Here is a 21,428-nt window from a genome sequence, read left to right on the forward strand (position 1 = left end):
TGAGGACTCCAAAGGACATTTCCCATTGTGGTTTTTTCTCTCCCTTACTTCAACAGGCCACTTTCCAAACAAAGCTATGCCATCTGCAGGAACACTTTCTTGGATTCAGGGAATTATCTGCAATGCCAACAACCCCTGTTTCCGCTATCCAACCCCTGGTGAATCTCCTGGTGTTGTTGGAAACTTCGACAAGTCCATGTGAGTATTAGATTATATTGTTTTCCTTTCTCAACTGGTCAGTTGAGAACATCCCCCAGAAAATGAGAATTATATTACTCCAGAGGAATATTGAATGGCTATACTTGGACAAAGCTATTTTTCAGAGGGATATGCATAACAGAATGCAGTGTGGCAACACTAATGGAAAGAACCATTGACTCTGAAGTCAGAATTTCAGGGTTTAAATTCCACCTGTCCAACTACCTGTCCAATCTTGGGCAAGTCAGTTAACCTCCTAGGCCTCAGTTGATTTAACTATGAAATGGTGGAAGGGGGATTGGATTAGATAGACTTTGAGTTTCCTTCCTGCTCAACATCTGTGCTCCCACAAAGAGGGGAAGGAGAATTCCATAAAGACTTTGATGCTACCATGTGCATTAAGTAGTCTGTTGTTGTAGGCATTATCACTGGCGATACAGATGAGGCCAGATATGCAAAAGATAGGCCCCTTTACCACTTTTTTTTTTTTGGTCAGACTATGCAGTTGTGGAGAGAGTAGAGATTATCTAGCCACATCAAAGTCAATTATTCTTTGGGGACCTAGGCCAAGCACGTTTATATGCCTAATTCTGATTTTTCTTTCCTTTTCCTCACCTCCCTCTGCAGACTTTCACGATTGTTCACAGATGCTCGAAGACTCCTCTTATATAGCCAGAGAGACACCAGTATGAAGGACACACAGAAGCTTTTGGAAACTTTGCAGAGTCTGGGGACTTTCAACTCAAGTAAGATGAAAATTCAGTTTACTCTGTGATTGAACAGTTTTGGTAAAAGAAAGATGATCCAGTCAGTCTGTCAACAGTCATTTATTAAACAGTTATTATGTGAGAAGAGCCAGGGATACAAAGAAAGGCAAACACGTCCCTTCTCTCAAGTCGCTCACATTCTAACGGAGAGGCAACTTTTAAGCAAACTTATACATAATATAATATAAAGAGGGAAGTTGGAAGAAGGAAAGTACTGGTATTGAGGGTGATTGGGAAAGGCCTTTTGAAGAAGGGGGGATTTGGGCTGGGTCTTGAAGAAAGCCAGGAGGTGAGGAAGCCACAGTTTAGGGCACTAAGCAAAAATGACTTGGTGACCCACTTTGGCCCTTCCCTCAAGGAGAGATCCCAGAATATCTCAATGCTAAAGGACCCTAGAGGTCATCTAGTCCAATCTTCTCATTTTATGGAGCAGGAAGTGATTTGCTTATGGCTATGCAACTAGTTAGCTAGTGGCCTCTAAGATTAGGCTTTTCGGCTTGTTAGCATTGAGTATTTTGAAAGAAGAACTAAGAGGGTTAGTCACTTAAAATAGTTATTGTATTTTTTTTTCCGTGGGGAATGTGAAATTAAAGTCTTCAGGGAGATCTGAGATGAGTCACATACTAGACACAATGAGCCATGCAGATTGTGGAATGTGCATTTAGAATGAGCTGTGCCACAGTGATGAATGTCTCCAGTAACATTCTCCTTCAGTGCCTCATTGTAGTGGGCCTATAACCCTAGGTTCTGAGGGCCTGTGTCATTGGAGCATAAACTCTGCTTGGCTCTTCTAAGCTAGAAAGTCTTGGAGTAGGGGTCATCTGGCAACAGACTGTGTTTCTGTTATCCAAGGACCAGTCTTGATAATTTTTTAGAGGCTCATCACCAGAATGTTGGCTACCCAGTGATGGATTTTTTCCAGCCGCACAGACTCACAAAGACCACTTGCTAAGAAGCTGTAGAAGGGTTGTGATTTACATTGGTAGAGTGAGTATCCATATCAGTGAATATGGGTACTTAAATTATTGCTTAATTAGATACTTCAGTTATTGCAGTAGTGCTGAATAACTAAAGCCAAAGGTGAAATCTCCAGACAGTAGGCAGACATTTATATTTCTCATTACCTAAAATCAATTAGAATTATAACAAGGTATGGACACATGAAAGTCAAGGGTTTCTAAGAGGCAAAGTTCAGGTAGTTTAAGGCTAATTACTTGGTTTAGTTAGAGTGTTATGAACCTCATTCTAAAAAAGTAAAATCCTCTCTTTGTAGCCTCATAGACAGTAGTCCTGTTTTATGGACTTGCCTTTGCTCACAATTATATAAAGTACAATCTGTGAGGAAGTTTGTGTAAATATGATTAGCTTCATTTTTCTGATGAGGTAAGTGAGGAAAAGGGTGGTTAAGTTTCTTGCCCACTGTCATATAGATGTTGAGATGTCAGAGCTGGGTCTTCTAGCCATACTGTCTTTCAATTAATATCCAGATTGCGATATTTAGTGCCAAGTGATGATCAATTAATTCATAAATCTGACAGTGCTACAAAACAACTTTGTGAAAAAATGTATGTTTTGACTCTTGGGGGTGGGGGTAAGGGGAGGTGAATCCTTGACTTAAAGGCCTGCTAAATGATGATATATCCGTTAAGGAAGGAGGTGTCTGTAAAAGTGTTAGCATTCAAACTGGGTTAGAGAATTTAGAGCTGGATGGAATCCCAGGCCAGCTAGTCCAACATTAAAATCTCAAAGGATCTCAGACCTGGGATTTTTTTTTTTGAGTGGATAGGAAGGAGGAATGGCTTGACACCATGCTCTCTGGAAGCCAGAGAGGAGAGAGAGAATTCTGGTACCTCTGTATTTACTATTAAAACCTAAGAGGTGGGGAAGGCTGTGGTGTCAGTCTGTGGACTGAAGGAATGATTATGTGGCCAAAGAATTATTATTAGACTGTACTTCAAGATGGGGAAATGTATGTCCAACTATTTAAATTTGGTCGGATACTTCAATTTTATTCCCAGGGTGAATGAGTCAAGCTCATAAATAAAGTTTACAAAACCATCCTCCCCTGAACCTCTTGAAGTGATGACTTTTTCATTTGACCATTTTTGCATATTCCAGCATCCAAGTTTTTGTTTTTGTTTTTTTCACAGGATGGGGGTGGGGGGTGATTAGAAGGGGCTGCTTCTTGGAGTTAGCCTCTGAGATCTCTCTCATTCCTATAACTATAGCTTCTAGATTCTAAGTCCAAACTCCTATTTTTACAGATTAGGAAACTGAGGTGAGACCAAAGGAGATTAAATAGTGATTTATCAGAATCGCTCAGGCAGTAAATGATTTGAATGCAGGGATTCTGACCCTTACTGTCTTAAGTGATCTTGGGAAGTAATGTAATATTCTTGGGCCTCAGTTTTCTCAGTGTAAAATGAAGGGATTGGCTTCAAAGTTTTCTTACAGCTCTGGCACCATGAGCCAGTGTTCTTTCCTCTACAATGCTACTCCCTTGACTCTGGTGCCTCACTGCAAGTGTGAGATCACCAACACCTATGTCTGCTGGGCCTGAGAGAAGGGTCAAATTATTTTCTCCTTTTTTCAACAATAATTCATTTTGGAATGCCCAGCAGGGGTACCTCTGCCAGAAAGCTTTACTGTTGAAATAGCTCGGCCTCTGGGGAAGGTGGGGAGTGGAGCAATTATTCAATCTCTCATGTTGGCTGGGGCTAACTGGGAAACAGAGCTATTTTGCTACCAAGAAGAACTGTCATTTCATCTTTCAAGCATGAGAAATCATGGCAGCAACTCTCCTGGTAGATTTGAAAAGGCCACTGACCTGGGAATCCGGAGACCTGAGTTCTAAGAGTAGCTCGGCCCCATACCTGACTTTTGGCAAATCCTTTTTCCCTCTTTGTACCTTATCTTCATTGTTTGGAGCAACTATATAAATACAAGCTCTTGTTTTAATTATCGTCTCGTTATTTGCAAAAGTTGGGGCGCCAGATTTGGATTCTAAGGCGTTTTCCAGTTCTCATATTCTGTAGTTGTTCTGTGCAAGAGTTTTATACTCACTGCAGAATCAGGGGGAGAAATGTGCTGATTTTTATTGCCTCTTGTCAGCACTCGTGAGGTACCTCTCAGGTACCCTGGTGCTTCCCATTTCTGCTGATTGCGTGCCATGGTGCTCGAGAAAAGTGAGGAGCCCTGCAGCGATAACTTAAATAGCTTCCCCCTTTCTCTGCTCTTCCAGTGGCTCTGAGCCAGATTTTGGTCTAGAGGGAAATGTACAGACACATCATTTATCTCTAGCAAGAACCAACAACTTGTTGAAGATTTCGAGCAACACCACAGGGAACTTGCCAGGGTAAAATCATTTCTACTCACCTAAGCTGTTAGTGGGCATCAAGATTAAATCATCAACTTTAAAGATGTGGCTTTATCTGTAGGAATATTCCTACTGAAAACATGACTACATTTGCCTTCATACCTGGGCTTTCTGACTACATTTGCATTCATCTTTTATTTGCACATCCTCCATTTGAGGAGCTGTTTATCCGTATGTTATCTGTGAACACACAGGTTTCCACTTGAAGTATTTCCTTCCAGTAACAAGCCAAGTTGTTTTTTTTTTGGAGGGGAGGCCTCCCTAAGATTCCAGGCTTAGCATGTTCATTGGTTTGTGGCCCTATGGCATTTCCTTGTTTTTCTCATCGTTGAACTCTGGTTTTCATGCCCCAGAATTCAGTCACGGGAAGACCTCTTCACTATCCCTATTTAGTCCCTTGAGGGGAAATTCCAGCAGAAAAACCTTACAAACATGTCTAGACAACCTTGATTATGTTATCACTAGATCTCTTTTGATTTTATTTTTTTCCCTAGGGTATATACAGATGTGTGTGTGTGTGGTTCATTTTTGTTATTGTTCAGTGTGGGTGTGGAAGATTTCTGTAAGTTACTCTGAGGAACATTACCCTTCCAAAGCTTTGGTTATCTTTACTGTTAATTTTTCATGCACAAATGACATTTTTTGCTTCCTTTTTCAGCAGAAACTTATCTCCAGAGTTACCCGTGTTCTCTTGTCACATCTCTCCCAGTCCTCACCCTTCTCAAATTCTCTATAGCATTTGATGCTATTGACCCCTTTCTCCTATTGGATTCTCTTTTATTTTTAGGTTACTCTCTTGGTTCTCCTCTTACTTGACTGTTCTCAGTAGTCATTTTTCACTAGATTTTCAACACATCATGCCAACTAACTGTGGATGTATCCCAGTGATTTGTCCGTGGGCCTTTTTCTCTTTTCCTGCATTCTCTGTCACTTGGTGATCTTATCAGCCTCCTTGGGTTCAGTTATCTTATGCAGATGACTCCTAGATTGACTTATTTATCCCTAACCACTCTCTAGAGTTCCAGTCCTAAGCATGGCCCCATAGGCATCTGAAAGCCCATATGTCCAAAACAGAGCTCATTATCTTTTGCCCAGACCAAGCCTTCTTCTGCACCCTATTACTGGGGGGTGGGGGGTGGGGTACACTAACATGCTAACAGTCACCCAGATTCACAAGTTCAGTGTCCTCCTCAACTCCTTGCTTTCACCCATCCCACAAATCCTGTTATTTTTCCCTCCATTGCTAGAAGGTCAGCCACAAAAATAATTTTTCTGACTGCAGCAGTTTTTCATGAACTCCATCTATGTGTTATAATCTCTACTGGTACATAGCATACTCACACTGATGAAATCACATCTTTTAAGTAGTGAGATAAAAATAATAGTAATGTGACCTTATTATTTTAAAGCATTATTGGTTTTACTTCCTAAGTGGATTGTAGCTTTGAGACATTGAATTCTTCTTGAGCAACATAGTTAAACCAAGAGACATCTCAGAGGCTGGGAAGAAGCAAGGCATTCCTTCACCTCCATATTTTTTTCCTTTTTCCTTTCACTCTCTCCCCCTTCATCTTTGTAAAGTTATCCTCACTAGGTCTTCCTGGTGTCATCTGGGACCTTGTCACCATAGGTCATAAAATCTAGCCAGTGTGAATCATTGGCTTCTCACAGTCATGGTGCCCGGGAACACTGGAGCCAACATGGGGCAACTTGCCAAAGATGTGCTTTGATGGAGGCCTGCCTCTGTGCCGTATGGATGGCTCCCTGAGGCTTGACAGAAGGAAAAGAAAATTTGGTTTAGCCTGACACCAAAAAGGGCAGCTGTTAAGCAGTTTTGTTCTTTACATCTTATTCTCCTGCCTCATTGCCTTTCATTTCTTATCTGTTTTGCAGTCCCAGAGATAGTATTTGGTGCATTGCTTAGTGGTATCAAATAGATATTCTACTGGCTCAGATTTTATCAGTGTCCAGCCTGAGTTTGCAGCTGTCAGTTCTAGGGAGGAGGTCCCTTTTGCCCTGCCAGGGGGAGGGTTTGTCTTCATGTTGCAAGTTAAAGCTTGGCCTCTTCATTGCAACTTCTCCATGAAAGAGAAAACAATACTCTCCTTGGGACCTCAAGCTATGCTCAAAATTTTGCTATAACATAATAGCAAAACTTGGGTAGCTAAGTGGTTTTAAATCTTGTGGTTCTAAGGTCCCCTCACTCTTGCCAACTCAAAAGATCTTGAGTTTTCTGCACTTCTCCCACTCAAGACAGCTATCATGAGCCCATGTTTTGGAAGAGCTTCACAGCTTGTCATAATTACATGAGATAATATTCATAAAGCACTTAGCATAGCTTCTGGCATGTAGTAGGCACTTAATAAATGCTCATTCCCTCCCCTCTCCCTTTCCATAAAGGGATTTTGTTGAACTCTTTTCTCCCCTACCCTATACACGGTACATTAACTTTCTTCCTAATGGTTGTTACTGTTTGATACTTGGCATATCCCACCTGTCACCCCCAATGCTAAGGTCTCAAAATAGTGAAGGATGGGATTAATAGCATCTCTGGAACCCACAAACATCTGAATTTAGGCGTCCCAAATTGATATTATCGCTACATAGGTTGGTTTCCTGCTTTTGATGTTTTAATGCTGTACAATTACTCAGAAGCCTTCATTCTGTATGCTAAAATCTTAGAATCACCTAATCTTAGAGTTGGATTGAGCCTTAGCCTTCATTTAGCCCAGTGTTGTCGTCGTTGTTGTTTGTCCTTTGTTCTCGAAGAGGACCATGATGTTAGAAAGGTGGTGGTCCTGACGGGCAAGGGAGTTGGATTTAAGTGAGGGAGGGCTGTGCAAAGTCAGCAGCCTCACTTTCTTTTCTGGAGCCATCTGGATCCTGTGGCAAGATATATAGGTCAGGCAGACTGGAGATGGCCCCACAGCCCAGTCTTATACATACATGATGAAAGAATCCCCTCTATGACATCTGTGGCAGGTTGTCATCTAGTCTCTGTTTGAGCACTTTCATTTAATTGGAGCTCATTACTTTTGAGGGACTCTGTTCCATCTTGTACAGCTCTAGCTACTAGTTATTCTTCCTACTCAGTGGAAAACGTGACTCCTTGTACCTTCTACTTGTTGGTCATTGTTCTTTATTCCGGAACTATGTAGAGTACATCCAGTTCCTCTGGACAGCTCTTTAGATTTTTGAAGACAGCTATTGTGACTCCATCGAGTTTCTTCTTTGTAGTGCTAAATATCCCCAGTTCTTTAAACCATTTCTCACACGATGTGGTTTCTACATCCCTCACTGTGTTTGTTGCTTTCCTTTGAATGTGCTTTGGCTGTGGTCTGATCAACAACAGTTTGGGTGAGAGAATCAAATCCCTTAGTTTAATAATTAAGCTCAAGTTTATCTTAGCTTTATTGGAAGCCACATCATGTTCATGTCTCATATTGGTCTTGTAGTCAGCTAAAATACCCAAGTTTTTGCCCCACAGATTGCTATTAATGTGGGTCTTCCCCATCTTATACTTTGGTAGGTCGTTGGCTTTTGTGAAACTTAAATGCAGAATTTTGCATTTAATCTAATTAAATTTAATCTTGTTAGTTTTAGGTCATTTGCAGGACTGCTTTGGAAGGAACCCAGCCAAACCCTTATCTTAATGGTGCCATCAGTGGCCTGGACTATATAGGAAATGTTGCTTAAGAAGGCAAAAACACCTGAGAGGAAAACAGATGGAATTGTTGCCCTCTCATGTGGGGTGTTCATCACTTCCTTACGTGTCCTGGAGCTATTAACATACTTATCTTTTCTATTAGTGTGTTCCTTGAGTACTGGAACACATTCATTTTTGCATTCCCCATGGTATACTGGCATATTGCCTTGTGCACAGTAAGCATTCAATAAATATTCATTGAGTTGAACTGGATGTTCCTAAAGAGGCATAATTAACTTCACAGTGAATGAGTGCTGAACTTGGAGTCAGAAAAACCTGGGTTCATATCCGTCTCTGATACTTACTAGATATATGAGCATTAACTTCATTGAACCTCTATTTCTTCATTTTTACCAGGACAATAATACCTGCAGCATCCACCTTACAGTGCTTTCGTGAGGATAAAATGACATAATATATGTAAAACACTTGGCAAACCTTCAAACACTGTGTAAATGTCATCTATTAATATAATGACATCATTTGTCAGCATAGAGACTTTAAAAAGAACAGTTATCCATTCATTAAAAAGATGATTGTGTTTCTCTTGCTAAAAGAGCCCAGGTCATTGGATGACTTACTCATTCTGGATTTCTGGACTCATAAGAAAAGAATGGTACCAGAGATTGTCTCATATAAACAGAACAAGAATGAGACTTCTTTTGGATTAACAAGATCAACCTAAATCTTAACTAGTTAAAAAGGAATATGATTTTCTCAGCAATTGAGCTACTTAATGCTCTTGGAAGCCCTTGTTTATCCCTATCACACTTATCCACAACAAACCTTGTATTTGCACAAGGGCTTAATAAAATTTTGTTGAACAAATGACAGAGTAAGTCAGGCTTTCAAAGTACACGTTGCAGGGAGTACTAACTTATGTTACCAGTCATTCATACCTTGTCATGGTAGTCTAAACTGTTGCTTTTCCTCTAATAGTTAGCTGAGATTGTCTACTCTGAAGGCATGAGAGTTCAGTGGGGGGTGGGGAAAAGAGTAATTAGAACTTTTAAGTGCCTCAGAGGAGGGCCAGTGTATGAAACACAGAAGAGAGGGGGTTCTGGGTAACATGAAACCACCAGGACTTAAAGGAAGGGGTAGGGATGAACTCTATGGAAAAGGAGACATAAAGGAAGGTGGGAGAGCTTTGAAGACAGATCACAAATTTCCATCCACTTCACAATTTTATTGGAGCGCTTTGTCCTTGAGTGATGGTTCTCCTTGGAAGCACAATGTGGTTCCTTGCTGTTTTTACTTGTTTGTTAATATTTCATCCATTTGGATTGGTTGCTGAAGTTGAAATAACATTTACTGTTCTTTCTCTATTACTCTTAATTCTCCTTGGGTTACGTTGTCTTGTTAGTGGGTTTTATGACAGATTTGCCAATATTATATCATCAAGATGGTTTAAAAAAACCCCACCTTATCATTGGATGATTATAATTTCTTTTATCCTTCAGTCAAAAGTTCTCATTTGGGGTTTGACTCTTTCAAAATGTTGAAGTCTCTAAAGATAGAGAATGTGTTTATCACTCTCTCTCAAACAGCTTCCCAGAGATGTGGTCTCACCATTTAGAACAGAATGGGCTCTGCAATACTATACTGATGTGTTGAAATATTGTCTGTACTGAATTGAATCAAAGGTCAACTTTACCCAGCCAGGAACAGAAAACACAATTTAACTAAATCATAGAACAACATGTGCCATGATTCCATTCCAAAAAAACTTTTTTTTAAAAAAGTAAACATCAGTGTGGCATAGTGGGAAAGAATATTGAATTTGGAGCCAGAGAATCTGAATCTGAATCCTAGATTTGCTCCTTATCACTGTGAAACCTAAAGCACATCACTTAATGTCTCTCACTTCTAGGTTTCCTAATCTATAGAATGAACTGTGTGGACTAGATGGCTTTCGCTTCTGAGGTCCTTTCCTGCTCTGCCTCTTTGAGCTATGTTCAAAAGCAAGGTTACCCATTGTTTACTTCTCTCCAGGGTTAGACTTGTTTTCTCCTTTGTGGGAAAGAAGAATTTGAAAGCCAGGACCCAGCAGAATAAAAGAATTCCAGGCAGTAATAACAGCAACAGCAAGAACACATGACCCTTTATTTTAAGTTAAACTAATTTGTACTTCAGTGTAAATGAATTCTTTAGGTCTTTGCTGAGAGCAGGTCCCAGATGGGGAAGTAGAAGAGGAAAAGTCTTAAAGACATTGGGATTGTTGTGGAGGAGTGTGAGGGGGATGTGAACAGGGACTTCCAGGAGCACCAACTGCCTACTTAACTATTCTGGCCAGAGCTAGCCTTGATAAAACATTGTCTTAACTTTTTCTGCTTGGTTAGCTTTTCATAAAAAACAAAAATAAGATTGGGTATAGTGTAGGCACAGCCACAAATTTGAGAGAGCTAGCATAATTTTGTTTTGGAGAAAATTCACAAGACATTTATTCCTACTACTACCATGCCTAGATGGGAATAAATGTGGGTTTTAAAAAAAAGGCAATGTGGCTGCATAAGCAGTGCCTACATAGATTGTGTCATAGCTTCATTCAGCAAAGTAGTTTTGTAGATTGCCTTGTGTCTAAGAATCATAGGATTTAGAGCTGAGAGTAACCAATCCACTAATTTTCCAGATAAGAATAATTCTAGATAAGCCTAAAGAGATTAAGTGACTTGACCAAGTTCACACTTGGTCATAAGTAGCAGAACCTTTGACTCAAGATCCAGTGCAATTTTCATTATACTGTGTTGGAAGATCATTCCATAACTGCTGATTTTCTAAAGTTCATTGTTTTAGTGGTTAAGACCTTTTTGAATTGAATAGAATCCTAAACCTCCCCCCTTCCCCAATTCTTCCGTTTTCCCTGCCACTGTTACTACTATAGATGAATATAGTTTATAAGAAGGGATCATTGCATTTGATAGCAGGTTGGATTTAGATAGGGCTAAAAATGATGAGCTGTTATTAGATTTGTTAGTCAAATTTATTTTATTTTAAAAAAATTTAAGTTAATTAAAATGGAAAATAAGATCTCACAACAGTTTTCCAAATAAGTTATTGATATTCATGTATTTTTGCAATTCTGGACTTGGATATATTTAGGTTAGGTATATGTACAGTTTCTGTTTTGTTTTCTTTGCTGTTGAGAAATAGATAAAGTCATTTGTCATTGAAATAGTGAGCATCAGAAACTATTCCAAAGTGGGAACCTGGAGTGACCTTTCAGTGTGGTAGTGAGTGTGCACTGCGTTTGGGCATTAGGAGACCTATGGTCAACCACCTCTAGAGTTTGTTTAGGAAGGACATCAGGAACCTGAAGAGTGTCCATAGGAGGGGAACCAGGATGGAGTGGCCCCTTGAGACAAAGATGAAAGAAAACTGGAATGCTTACCCTGATGTGAAGGGTACTTATTTGGAAGAAGGGTTAGACTTGATCTTCTTGACGTTAGGAGCAATGGGTGTGTAGAAGTTATGAGAAGGGAGAAAAACATCTTAAAGTGATCAGGATCTCATCCAGATCTAGCTTAACAGCTTTGGGAAATAGTGGGTGGTTGTTCAGTTGAGGTCTCCAGACTTAGACTGGATGACCTCTTGTTAGGAATGTTGGACACTGAGTTGGCCTGAGGGATTCATATTAGTTCTGAGATTCTGCAATTCAATGTAATGGATTGTTTTCGAACCTGATACCTTGTTGCTGCCCTGAAAAACCTCATTTCCCTTAATTTCTGTATTCAGAGCTAGAAGCAGGATCTCATTCTACATGGGACATGATTGGCACTGGAGATGGGGGAGCTCCTGTTAATATGCACTGTGTTCCCTTCACGCCATTCTGTCCATTTTCTCCAAGGAGTCAGCTCACTTAATTGGCCAAGTTGTCTTGCCCATCCTTTCTCTCTCCTGCCTTCTGTTTTCTGGAGTCTATACTAAAATTGTTTGGGGACAGGAGAGATTTCTCAAATAGATTGTTTATCAAACTCAATAAAGTTGGAAATAGCCATAAGCAGAAGAGAAAGAAGAGCTCTAAATCACAAAAGTCTCTATTGCATGAGTTTAGAAAAGAATGCCAGGGCATCATTTTCCTCAAGATCTAGTAGGTAGCATGAAATCTCTAAGTATCTCATTAAACATTAATTCACCTTGAACTGGGCTAGAAGTTTGAATTCTGGGACTCAAAGCAGACTGTTTAAAGCATCCTCTTGCACCTTCCCTCCCTTAACAGTACTCAACCTTGGCCATACTTTTGTGGTCCCTAAACCCTGTAAGAACTTCTAGTGGTTAGTTACACTTCAAACTGGTTGCCTCCTGTTTTATCTCTGCTCTTGCTTCTTCTCTTTTCTTCTTGAATTTTCCTCCCCCATCTATTTTTCTTCAAACTTTATGATTGCAGAGTGGTTATTTTTCCTGCTAGTGCAAAACAACAGCAAAGCTCTTGAAACCAGAGATGTAGGCTAGAGTGCACTGACCGATAGTAACCCCAGCACACTCATTCAGAGTGAGCAGGGAGGGTGACTTCCCCCACTTCTCCTCCTTCCTTTCTTCTCCTTTTTACAAGGCTCAGACCTGCCTGTTGTTGCAACCAGTGGCAAAGAAAACTCTTGGGCTTCCTTAGTCCTGCACATTGCTCTGTCTACCTCTGATCTCAGCCACACTGGTCCCGGATGGTCAGCAGAGAGGCCATTCAAAAAGGAAGAAAGTTGGGGAAGGAGCAGAAGGAAGGGAGAGAGGGGTGTGGGGAAAAGATGCTAGTAGTCAGTTTTCCTGAAACATATGCTTTGAATTTTTCCATCTATTTTGATCCTGTCTCTAAAGGAGCTTTAAGCCCCTGAATGAAAAGATTCTATATTTCTGTCTTTTGGGTCTCCTTATAACACACAGTACTCTTGCCTTAGTGAGTTTTCAGTAATAAAGAATAAGACATATGCAGAAATAACCGATACAAACTTGGTAGCATATAAAAAGTAAAAAGGGGAAGTCAACACGAATAGTTTTGAAAATTGAGGAAAATGTGATCAGTTTTTGGGAAGGGGGTAGGGGCAGCATCAGGAAAGACTTAGTAGAAGAGGTTGGATTAGCTCAGGTTGAGAAGGGATATATTTTATCAGGCGGAGGTTGGGGGCAAGTTGGATGCTGAGAGGGGGGAAGTCCATTCCAGGAATGCCAGATAGTCTGAGCCATTACACAGAGGGATAAGAGGGCAGAGGTATTGACCTTTGTTAGCATCAGCTGACAGCTTTCTGGGGTCAGTGCTATCCTTAAATACTTGTTTCTTAGAATTATCACCATTGCCTACTGTGACACGCACCTTTTAGCATCGGAGCAAATGATCACCTTCATGACTTGTTATAGGTTATTGACTTACATGAAAAAGGATTGTTCCCACTTAGTCTTGGTTTCATAGTTGGTGGAAGCTATAAAAGTGCTGGTGCAAACAAGTTAATTTTGGGAAAAATGTTGGTTTAAGCTCCCCCCACTCCCCCCAAACCAACCAGCCACTTTTTTAGCTGTGCCCTCTCAGAAGGGAAAGCTACAAATGAAATCTTAAAGGAAAGTACTAGTGTTATTAATACAGTAACTGTCCCTTTAAAGAGAAAAGAGACCTACCTGCACTACAAAACTATTCTTCTTGGGTCTGTTTAGTAGCTTCTTTGTTTCTACCCAATTCAACAAATTCAATTAGACCCTTAATGGTATGTGAAGAGTGCTGTGCTAGGCAATGTGAGAGAGTCCTTATCCTATAAGACAAAGCTTCCAAGCAAAATGTGGGTGCTGAGATATCTCCAAGTGACTGGCATAGGACAGCATGTGCTAAGTTCAAGTTGTTCAGTCAAAGTGCTCTGAGATGTTTGAGGAGAGACAGATTTTAATCAAACTATACTAAGTTAATAAAACTGACTATTTAACATACAATATGAGATACCCCAAATTTTCCATGTGAACAAGATATACTTTCAATAATGTTACCTAGAGGTGAAAATATCCTTCCACTGAAACATGTAACAAGTCCTTTTTGAGTTAGTGTGGAGCCTAACATATATGGTAACATTCAAACTTGGCCAAGCTTCATACATTTGTCATTTAAGAACAGTGATAGTAGGACCTAATTCTGAGACCGTAGACTTTAAAAAACCCCCAAGAAACAATGTATTTATTAAGCCTCTCATTTCTACCCCTCCCACCATATACTCAGAAGACAAAGATGAAAAGGATCTTGCCTTCAGAGAGTCTAAGTTCTATTTTAATAGATAATATGCATTTAAATTTAGTGTTCAAATCAGATTGTCTGAGGATACTAAATTGATTATATCAAGTCCAAGAACATCATAAAATTCATATAAGAATGTAAAAGATACTGGTCTAAAACATCCACACTAGAAAAAACAATTTTGGGAGAAAAAACCCCACATTTCCCAGACTGTGATATTAAGCTAAATGGGGACCCTATTGGGTTTGTCTATTAAAAATATGTTTCTTGGGCATGCACTAGAAATGGGTAAGAGTTAGACTTAGATTTAAATATGAGGCAATTGGGCAGAATTGTTCTTGGGAAATTAACAAACTGTTCCACAAAAATCCCTTGTCCTTTTAATATCACTATTTTCTGTAATAGGAGATAGAAACTAAGCCTGTGATTTTATTAGTATTGAACAAAGCAGCCTGCCCCCTTATAGTTTTAGAGAGTTGCCTAGGAGAACATAGAGTTAATTTACTTGCACAGTCATTATGTACCCGGGGTGGGACTTGAACCCAGGTCTTTCTGGTTTTGAAGCCAGCTTCCTATCTGCTATGCCACATTGCCACTTCATGTGAATTATGAAACTTCATGCTTCCAGGTGATTTGAAGTGGTAAAGTATGTTAGCATGTTTGAGGACATTCATGACTAGGAAAGAAAATTGTCGGGCCATCTGGAGAATGAGAAGTTAACAGTCTGAATGGTATGTTAGTACTCTGCAAATATCTAAGAGGAAAGCCTTGAGCACAGAGAGGGTTAGAGCCTCTGTGGCGGGTTTAAGGAAAAAACATAGCAAACACTAACATAGGAAATAAAGGCATGGAGAGACCATTGTCTGTGCTAGTAGAGGATGTGCCCACACTGATCAAATTATAGAGTTGGCTAAGTTTGCTCCTTTCCCTCCCAAACCCCATTTAGGATTCACTTTCCAAAGCAAGGTCCTCATTTGTGTGTCGAGTCTCAAATTGAGGAAGGCCTTTCGTGAGCATCATTAGCTGCTTCTCTGGCCGCTTCCGCATCTTCAAATGTTTTCTTGGTTGTCTTGGTAAAAATAGCTTGAAATAGGCTGAAACCTTGTCTGTCTCCAGTGTGCAGTCACAGTTGGACTTCTTTTGATGGAAGATGAACATTTAAGCGCAATTCAGCACTAGCACAGCAGGCTGTCAGGGAGAGGAATCGGAGGAGGGGATCAGCTACCCTCTGCCACTTACTGGGTTTGGAGTGAACCACTGCAAACTTTGATCATTCCCACTGTGCTTGGAGGGGTCAGTATTTATTTAACAACATCTTCCCAGTATTCCAGACACTGTGAATGCATTCTGTGTCTCTCTGTCCGGCTAAAGCACATGGCCCATCTCTGACTTGGCCCATTTGGGCCCAATCCTTGACTCATCTTGGCCTTTTCCCTTCCCTAGGACTGATGCATGGGTTTAGAGAATATGTCTGGTGTGTCTGAGACAGTTCGTTACAAATTCGCACACTAAAGATTCAATTCCCCTCACCCCCCTCCCCACCATTGTGCATGGTGACTTTAACATTTATTTGTTACTTCTTTGATGCACGAATCACATGCAGTGTTTCAAATGTTCTGCTTTCTCCTCACACTCAGCACTTATGAAGTACCTACTATGTACAAAGCCCTGTACTGGGAGCTCAGGCTACAAAGAAAAAAAGTAGTCCCTTCCTAAAAGGACCTTACATTCTGTTGGACATATGTAATGCACATATATGAGTTAAGACAAGGTAATTTGAGAAGAAAGCCTTGGCAAGTGGGAGGTGAGTCAGGAAGGGCTTCATATGGAAGGTGGCATTACACTTTATGCATGACTCTGAATGGTATCTTTTCTGAGCCTTGTAGGAATCTAAAGTGGAAATGAGGAGGGAGTGCATTCCTTGAATGGGGGTGGGGGCAGGGGTGTACAGCTTGTGCAAGGTCTTGGAGGTGAGTGGATTAAATTTTTTTTTTTATTGAGTGCTTACTTTGTATCAGACATCCTTGCCCTCAGGGAGATTACGTTCTAATGGGAGAGACTAAATGTGAACAACTTTTTACAAAGAAGATGTATATAGTAAGTGGAAGGTAATCTCAGAGAAGAGGTACTAGGGAGGAAGAGGGAAGGCCTGGGAAAGCTATCTTGCAGATGGTGGGATTTGAGTCGAGTTTTGTAGCTGCACCAATTTTTGTTTAAGTAAGTACATTGGACTGTAGTAAGCTCTTTGAAAGCTTTTCATAATTCCTTCTTGCTCTTTCCATTCCCAGCTCACTCTGACATGGAAACTCACCAATTGTTTTTGACTAACTGGAGAATAGGGGCCTTAGATGTTTTTCCTCATCCTTGGAGGATTCATTGTGAAACAATCCAAAGTTTGAGCACATCCAGCTGTCCTTAAACAGAGATCCCTATTTGCAACAACGGAGAAATATTATAAACTCACTCAGCACACTCTTTTGGCAGCTGAGTTTCACCACTTGGTCTGGAGGCACTGAAAGTGCTATGTGGGCCAGCTTTTCACACCAAACCACTTAAAGTTCCCTTGGGGCTACAGTGGAGGTTTTGATTGGGTTATCTGGAAACTCTTCCTTTGGGGGAGGAAAGTCCACATAAAATTGGCTGTAGCCCAGGAGGAGCCATAAGCTTACCAAACAGTTGCTTGCCAGTGGATGGATGTGACCAGTCCTGGGTGGCTGTATATTCAGAGCTTATAAACTCATCACCCTGGACCTAAAATTTATGAATCAATACCTTGCTACAGGAGATTGGAACAAGACTTACTTGCCCTAGAGAACGTTACTTCCCTCTATAGCTACCTGGAATGCCATTTTCTGTTTATTGCTTTAGATCTAGAAGACCTCTGAGAAAGAGGAACTGTTTTTGAAAATAACCAGGGATTCTGGTACAAAATGGAGTCTCTGGGGCTCTCCCAGGACTTGTCGTAGCCCACAGTGGAAGACCACAAAATTAGTCAATGATGTCAGGGTTCTGGATCAGGAGCCAACCTAGACACAGAAGAGATCTTCCAGCTTGGCCATAGGCTATCTGTAATTGCTTCAATTCTGGTCTAATTCCCTGATGGAACTCTAGACCATTTGTGTACACTGTGACATTATGAGAACATAAAAACATTATGAGAAAACATTAAGATATTTATTTGTTGCAAATAACAAATAAGTGAAGGGAATGGGTGAGTTAATGGGAAGTTAATGGAGATGCCAAAAAGAGCACCAGTAAAATATATATTAAAAACACACAGATTAAAACAACTCAAAAAGGTACACAACCATCAGTTTTGTGATTACTAGTCAGTCAATAAACCATTATTAAGCTATGGCATTGTGTTTAGCCAGAGTGGGAACCTGCAGCCTCAAGACCACATGTGGCCTTCTAAGTCCTTGGGTGCAGCCTTTTGGCTGAGTCCAAGTTTTACAGAACAGATCCTTTTATTAAGGGGATTTATTCTGTGAAGTTTGGATTCAGTCAAAGGGCCGCACTTGAGGACCTAGAAGGCCACATGTGGCCTCCAGGCTGCAGGTTCCCCACCCCTGTACTAAGCCCTGGGGATGCAAAGAAATTTAAATTAAATTTAACATATAAAGTTTGTGGTTTCATGCACAATTTTTTTATTCTTCTTTGTATTTTGAAACATTTATTTTTTGTTAATGATTATTAAGTTTGTAATTTCAAAAAAACAAAAATTAAGCATCGGGAGACAGCAATCCTCCTAGAGATTTAAGGATATGAATATAATGGGAGAGGAGCACTTGAGAAAAATGTAATTAAAAATTGTCAGGTATTCTGATAGCTGTAATTAGTTGGGTGGTGGTTATTTCTGTCCTTCGAACCCTAAATATCTTATTTTCATCTCATTAAGCTCATTAGTTAGAAAGGACAAGGGTGGGAATTGGAGGCAAGAGTAGTATGGGGAGGAGAAAAGGCCATCCAAATGGCACCTTGTAGTTTGTTTCTACCTTAGTGCAAATCATGAAATTTTAAATAACAGCAAGACCTTGGATTAGGGTAGAACCTCTTGTTTCGCAGATTAAGAAACTGAGGCCCAGTGTGGTAAAGGGTTTGCTCAGAGTTACAAGACTGCCTACCCAGGGCTGGGACCAAGGCATGCTGGCCCTGGTCAAGGGCTTTCTGCCACATCGTACTGCCTCCCACCTTAAAGAAAAGTGAAGTTCTCCATGGGGTTTGGTATACCATTCTAGCAGCTGTGATGCTGGTGCAGGAAAGCCAGAGAGAGGCGTTCTGCCAGAATGAGAAGTGTCTTCAGCTTCACGTTCTGTCCAAAGGGGAGGTTTCAGAAGTCAGTCAGAATGCCTGAAAACTGACAAATGGCAGTGTTGGGAGGTGACGGTGTCTGTTTAAATAGCTGGGGCTCTAAGATGTGCCTCAATTTGCACAATAGGTATACTTCTGAAAAGCTGACTGTCACATTTTCAGGAATTGTATTATATTTAAGAAAATGTGCAGGAGCAGCATAGTGTTGAAAGGTGGACCCTCTGTTGAATTCCATCTCATCTATTTTGTAATAGTTAATTTTATGTTTTCTTGAGATAGACCTCACCCAGACTTTGTCCCAGAATCCTTTGTGTTTTTGGGTAGAAATGAAGTAATATATGTGAAAGTGCTTTGCAAAGTGCACAGCATTATATAAAAGTGAAGGATTAAAATAAAATTTGCTATTTTTTTTAAACTGATAGGCATGAAGCTTCAGGATTTCCTGGTGGACAATGAAACCTTCTCTGAATTTTTGCAGCACAACCTCACCATTTCCTATCCAGCTGTGGAGGAGGTTCTGGACACTGATATCAATCTCCAGCAGGTAGAACACTGTCATCTCCAATTTCCTCAATGGGTCTGAGTTGCAGGTAGAAACATTAGATTACCTTGAAATGAAAAATCCCCTTGACTACAGACTATGAAGGAGAATGATAGACTAATTTTAACTGCTCAGTTCATACCAGTTTTCACTGCTGTTACCCACACTTACCAATGCCATAGCAGTGACTCATCTGATGGAAATGAGTATTTATTAGTAGGCTGAAGGAGTAGTGGGCTTATGGGGGGGAGGGGGAGAAAAGGGTTCAATTTGAATATAAATTATTACCCACTCTTTCCTAAAAATACTTGTGTGATAAAATTATATTTCAAGTTAAAATGAACTAAGGAATTATTAAGGTTCTTTTTTTTAAGACTTTCACAACATCCCTTGAGGTTGTAATTGATAATACCCTGGGGTGTTAGAAAACCAAGTTTGGGAATCACAGCTTTCCAGCATCAGAAGCCAGAATGTTTTCTGTGATGACAGATTAAGATGATTTAAAATTTCTTAAAGAAATAGGATAAATGGATGAAATAAGGAGGAATAGTTTTGTTTTTTTTTTTAAGTAGGAAGGCAATAATTGCCGTGCCTGTGTGGACTGTTTTCATCTTAAAATCTTACAATATTCTGCACTTTCATTAATGACTGTAGCTAGCCTGGATGGTGGAGATAGCAAAATATACTGCTTTTTAATATTTTACCAATGCATGGAGAAGCTTTATGGTCTTTCCAAGGGTACTCATTGGCCTATCTGGGAACAGGTTCCTAAGATAGATGTCCTAGCCATTACTAGAAGCCATTTAGGAAAGTAATATAATCTGATGTGTTTCTGTGCTCAGTGGTACTGGTGAGAATATTGTCATTGATTCACAAGATGTGAAATTTTAAAAAATTAATTGATGGAAAAGTAATCATAAAATCATAGATTTGGAGCCAGAAGGGAACTTTCTTGGAGGCCATTGATTCCAACCCTCTCATTTTCCAGATGAGAAAATGGAGATTGAGAGAGATTAATTGATTGCTTTCCCCCCGGATCACACAACTGATAAATGTCAGAGATGGGATTGAGCTCAGGCCTTCCTGACTCCAAGCTCTGTGCCATATTCACTCTCCTATGCTCTTATTCTTTTTTTCTTTTGTTTGGTGAGGCGAATGGGGTTAAGTGACTTGCCCAGAGTCGCACAGCTGGTGAGTGTTAGGAGTCTGAGGCCGAATTTGACTCCAGGGCCAATGCTTTATCCACTGAGCCCCCTAGCTGCCCCTCTACAGTCTTACTCTTAATGCACAGGAGTCTGTCAGGATATCTGGGTTCAGATTCTAGCTCTGCAACTCACCCAGAGTTAGGCTCTTCACCCTTTCTGGGCCGTGGTTTTGTCATCTGACAATGAGAGAATTAGACTAGATGACCTCAGAAGTTCCTTCCAGCTCTTAATCTAGGTTATATTCAGAGTCACAATCTGGTCATGGGTAGTTGCTTATTATACAGCCATGAAACGTTTTACAGACAGCAGCTCTTTTAGTATTCCCCTGCCCTCACTCCCCTTTTAAAATTACAATTTCCTTGTTAGACTATGTTATCCGGCTGCCATGTTCTGATAAGCACTGAATTAAAAATACAAATTTGAAGTGTTTAAATCTTTACCAATAGCATCTTAATTACTTGGGTTGTACTCAGATGGTAATTGGATCCCACCCTGTTTGTAGTGTGACTCTGTAGGCACTAAAGGGAGTCTGATTGTGCAGCACTGATTGGGTGTCTAGAAATGACCCTGATTGCCTGGCAGTGGAGAAAAAAATGAGATGAAAGTAGTAGTAGGCCAGAAACTGTGCAGCACAGGGAAGGGCAGTCAGGGACTGAAGCCTTTAGCCCTTCCCTTTGATTTTCCCCAAGTATGAGATTTGAAAACTGTACTAATGTGTATGAAGAGGGGATGAAGGGGTCAAGGTGAGGGTGGGATTGCCTAGTCTGATTCACAGAACATTTCTGCAAGATGGGGTCATGGAGAGTCAGACCCTACTGAAACAACTGAACAAAAATAATCCAATCAGGGTTTTAAAGAAAAAGTATTTCCAGAAAAAGCCCCTTTAAGAATCTGCATTAAGAGGATGACGAGGGGTGGGGGATGTGAGAATTGGTTCAAGGAACAAACATTTCCAAGATGTTTGACTTGAGAAGATGTGCACAGGGCATGCTAGCTATCTTCCAGTATTTGGAGGGCTGTCTGTCATATGGAAGTGGAGTTAGGCTTGTTCTGTTCAGCCCTAAGGGAAGAACTAGGAGCCGTGGGTGAAGCTCTTCAGTTGGATGATGGATAAACAACATGAGA

The 21,428-nt window shown here is 40.4% G+C and overlaps 1 protein-coding gene across 1 annotated transcript in view; it reads left to right on the forward strand.

Moving 5' to 3' along the window:
• ABCA1 (ATP binding cassette subfamily A member 1) overlaps positions 1-21,428 on the forward strand; it is a 160,278-nt gene that overhangs the window by 47,175 nt on the left and 91,675 nt on the right. Inside the window, 3 exon segments of the mRNA XM_020995438.2 lie at positions 57-198; positions 826-944; positions 18,980-19,101. Of these exon segments, the coding sequence (XP_020851097.1) occupies positions 57-198; positions 826-944; positions 18,980-19,101 (383 nt within the window).

This window comes from Phascolarctos cinereus, unplaced genomic scaffold (genome assembly GCF_003287225.1).
Source record: "Phascolarctos cinereus isolate Bilbo 61053 unplaced genomic scaffold, phaCin_HiC Scaffold_4;HRSCAF=312, whole genome shotgun sequence".
NCBI classification, from domain to species: Eukaryota; Metazoa; Chordata; class Mammalia; order Diprotodontia; family Phascolarctidae; genus Phascolarctos; species Phascolarctos cinereus.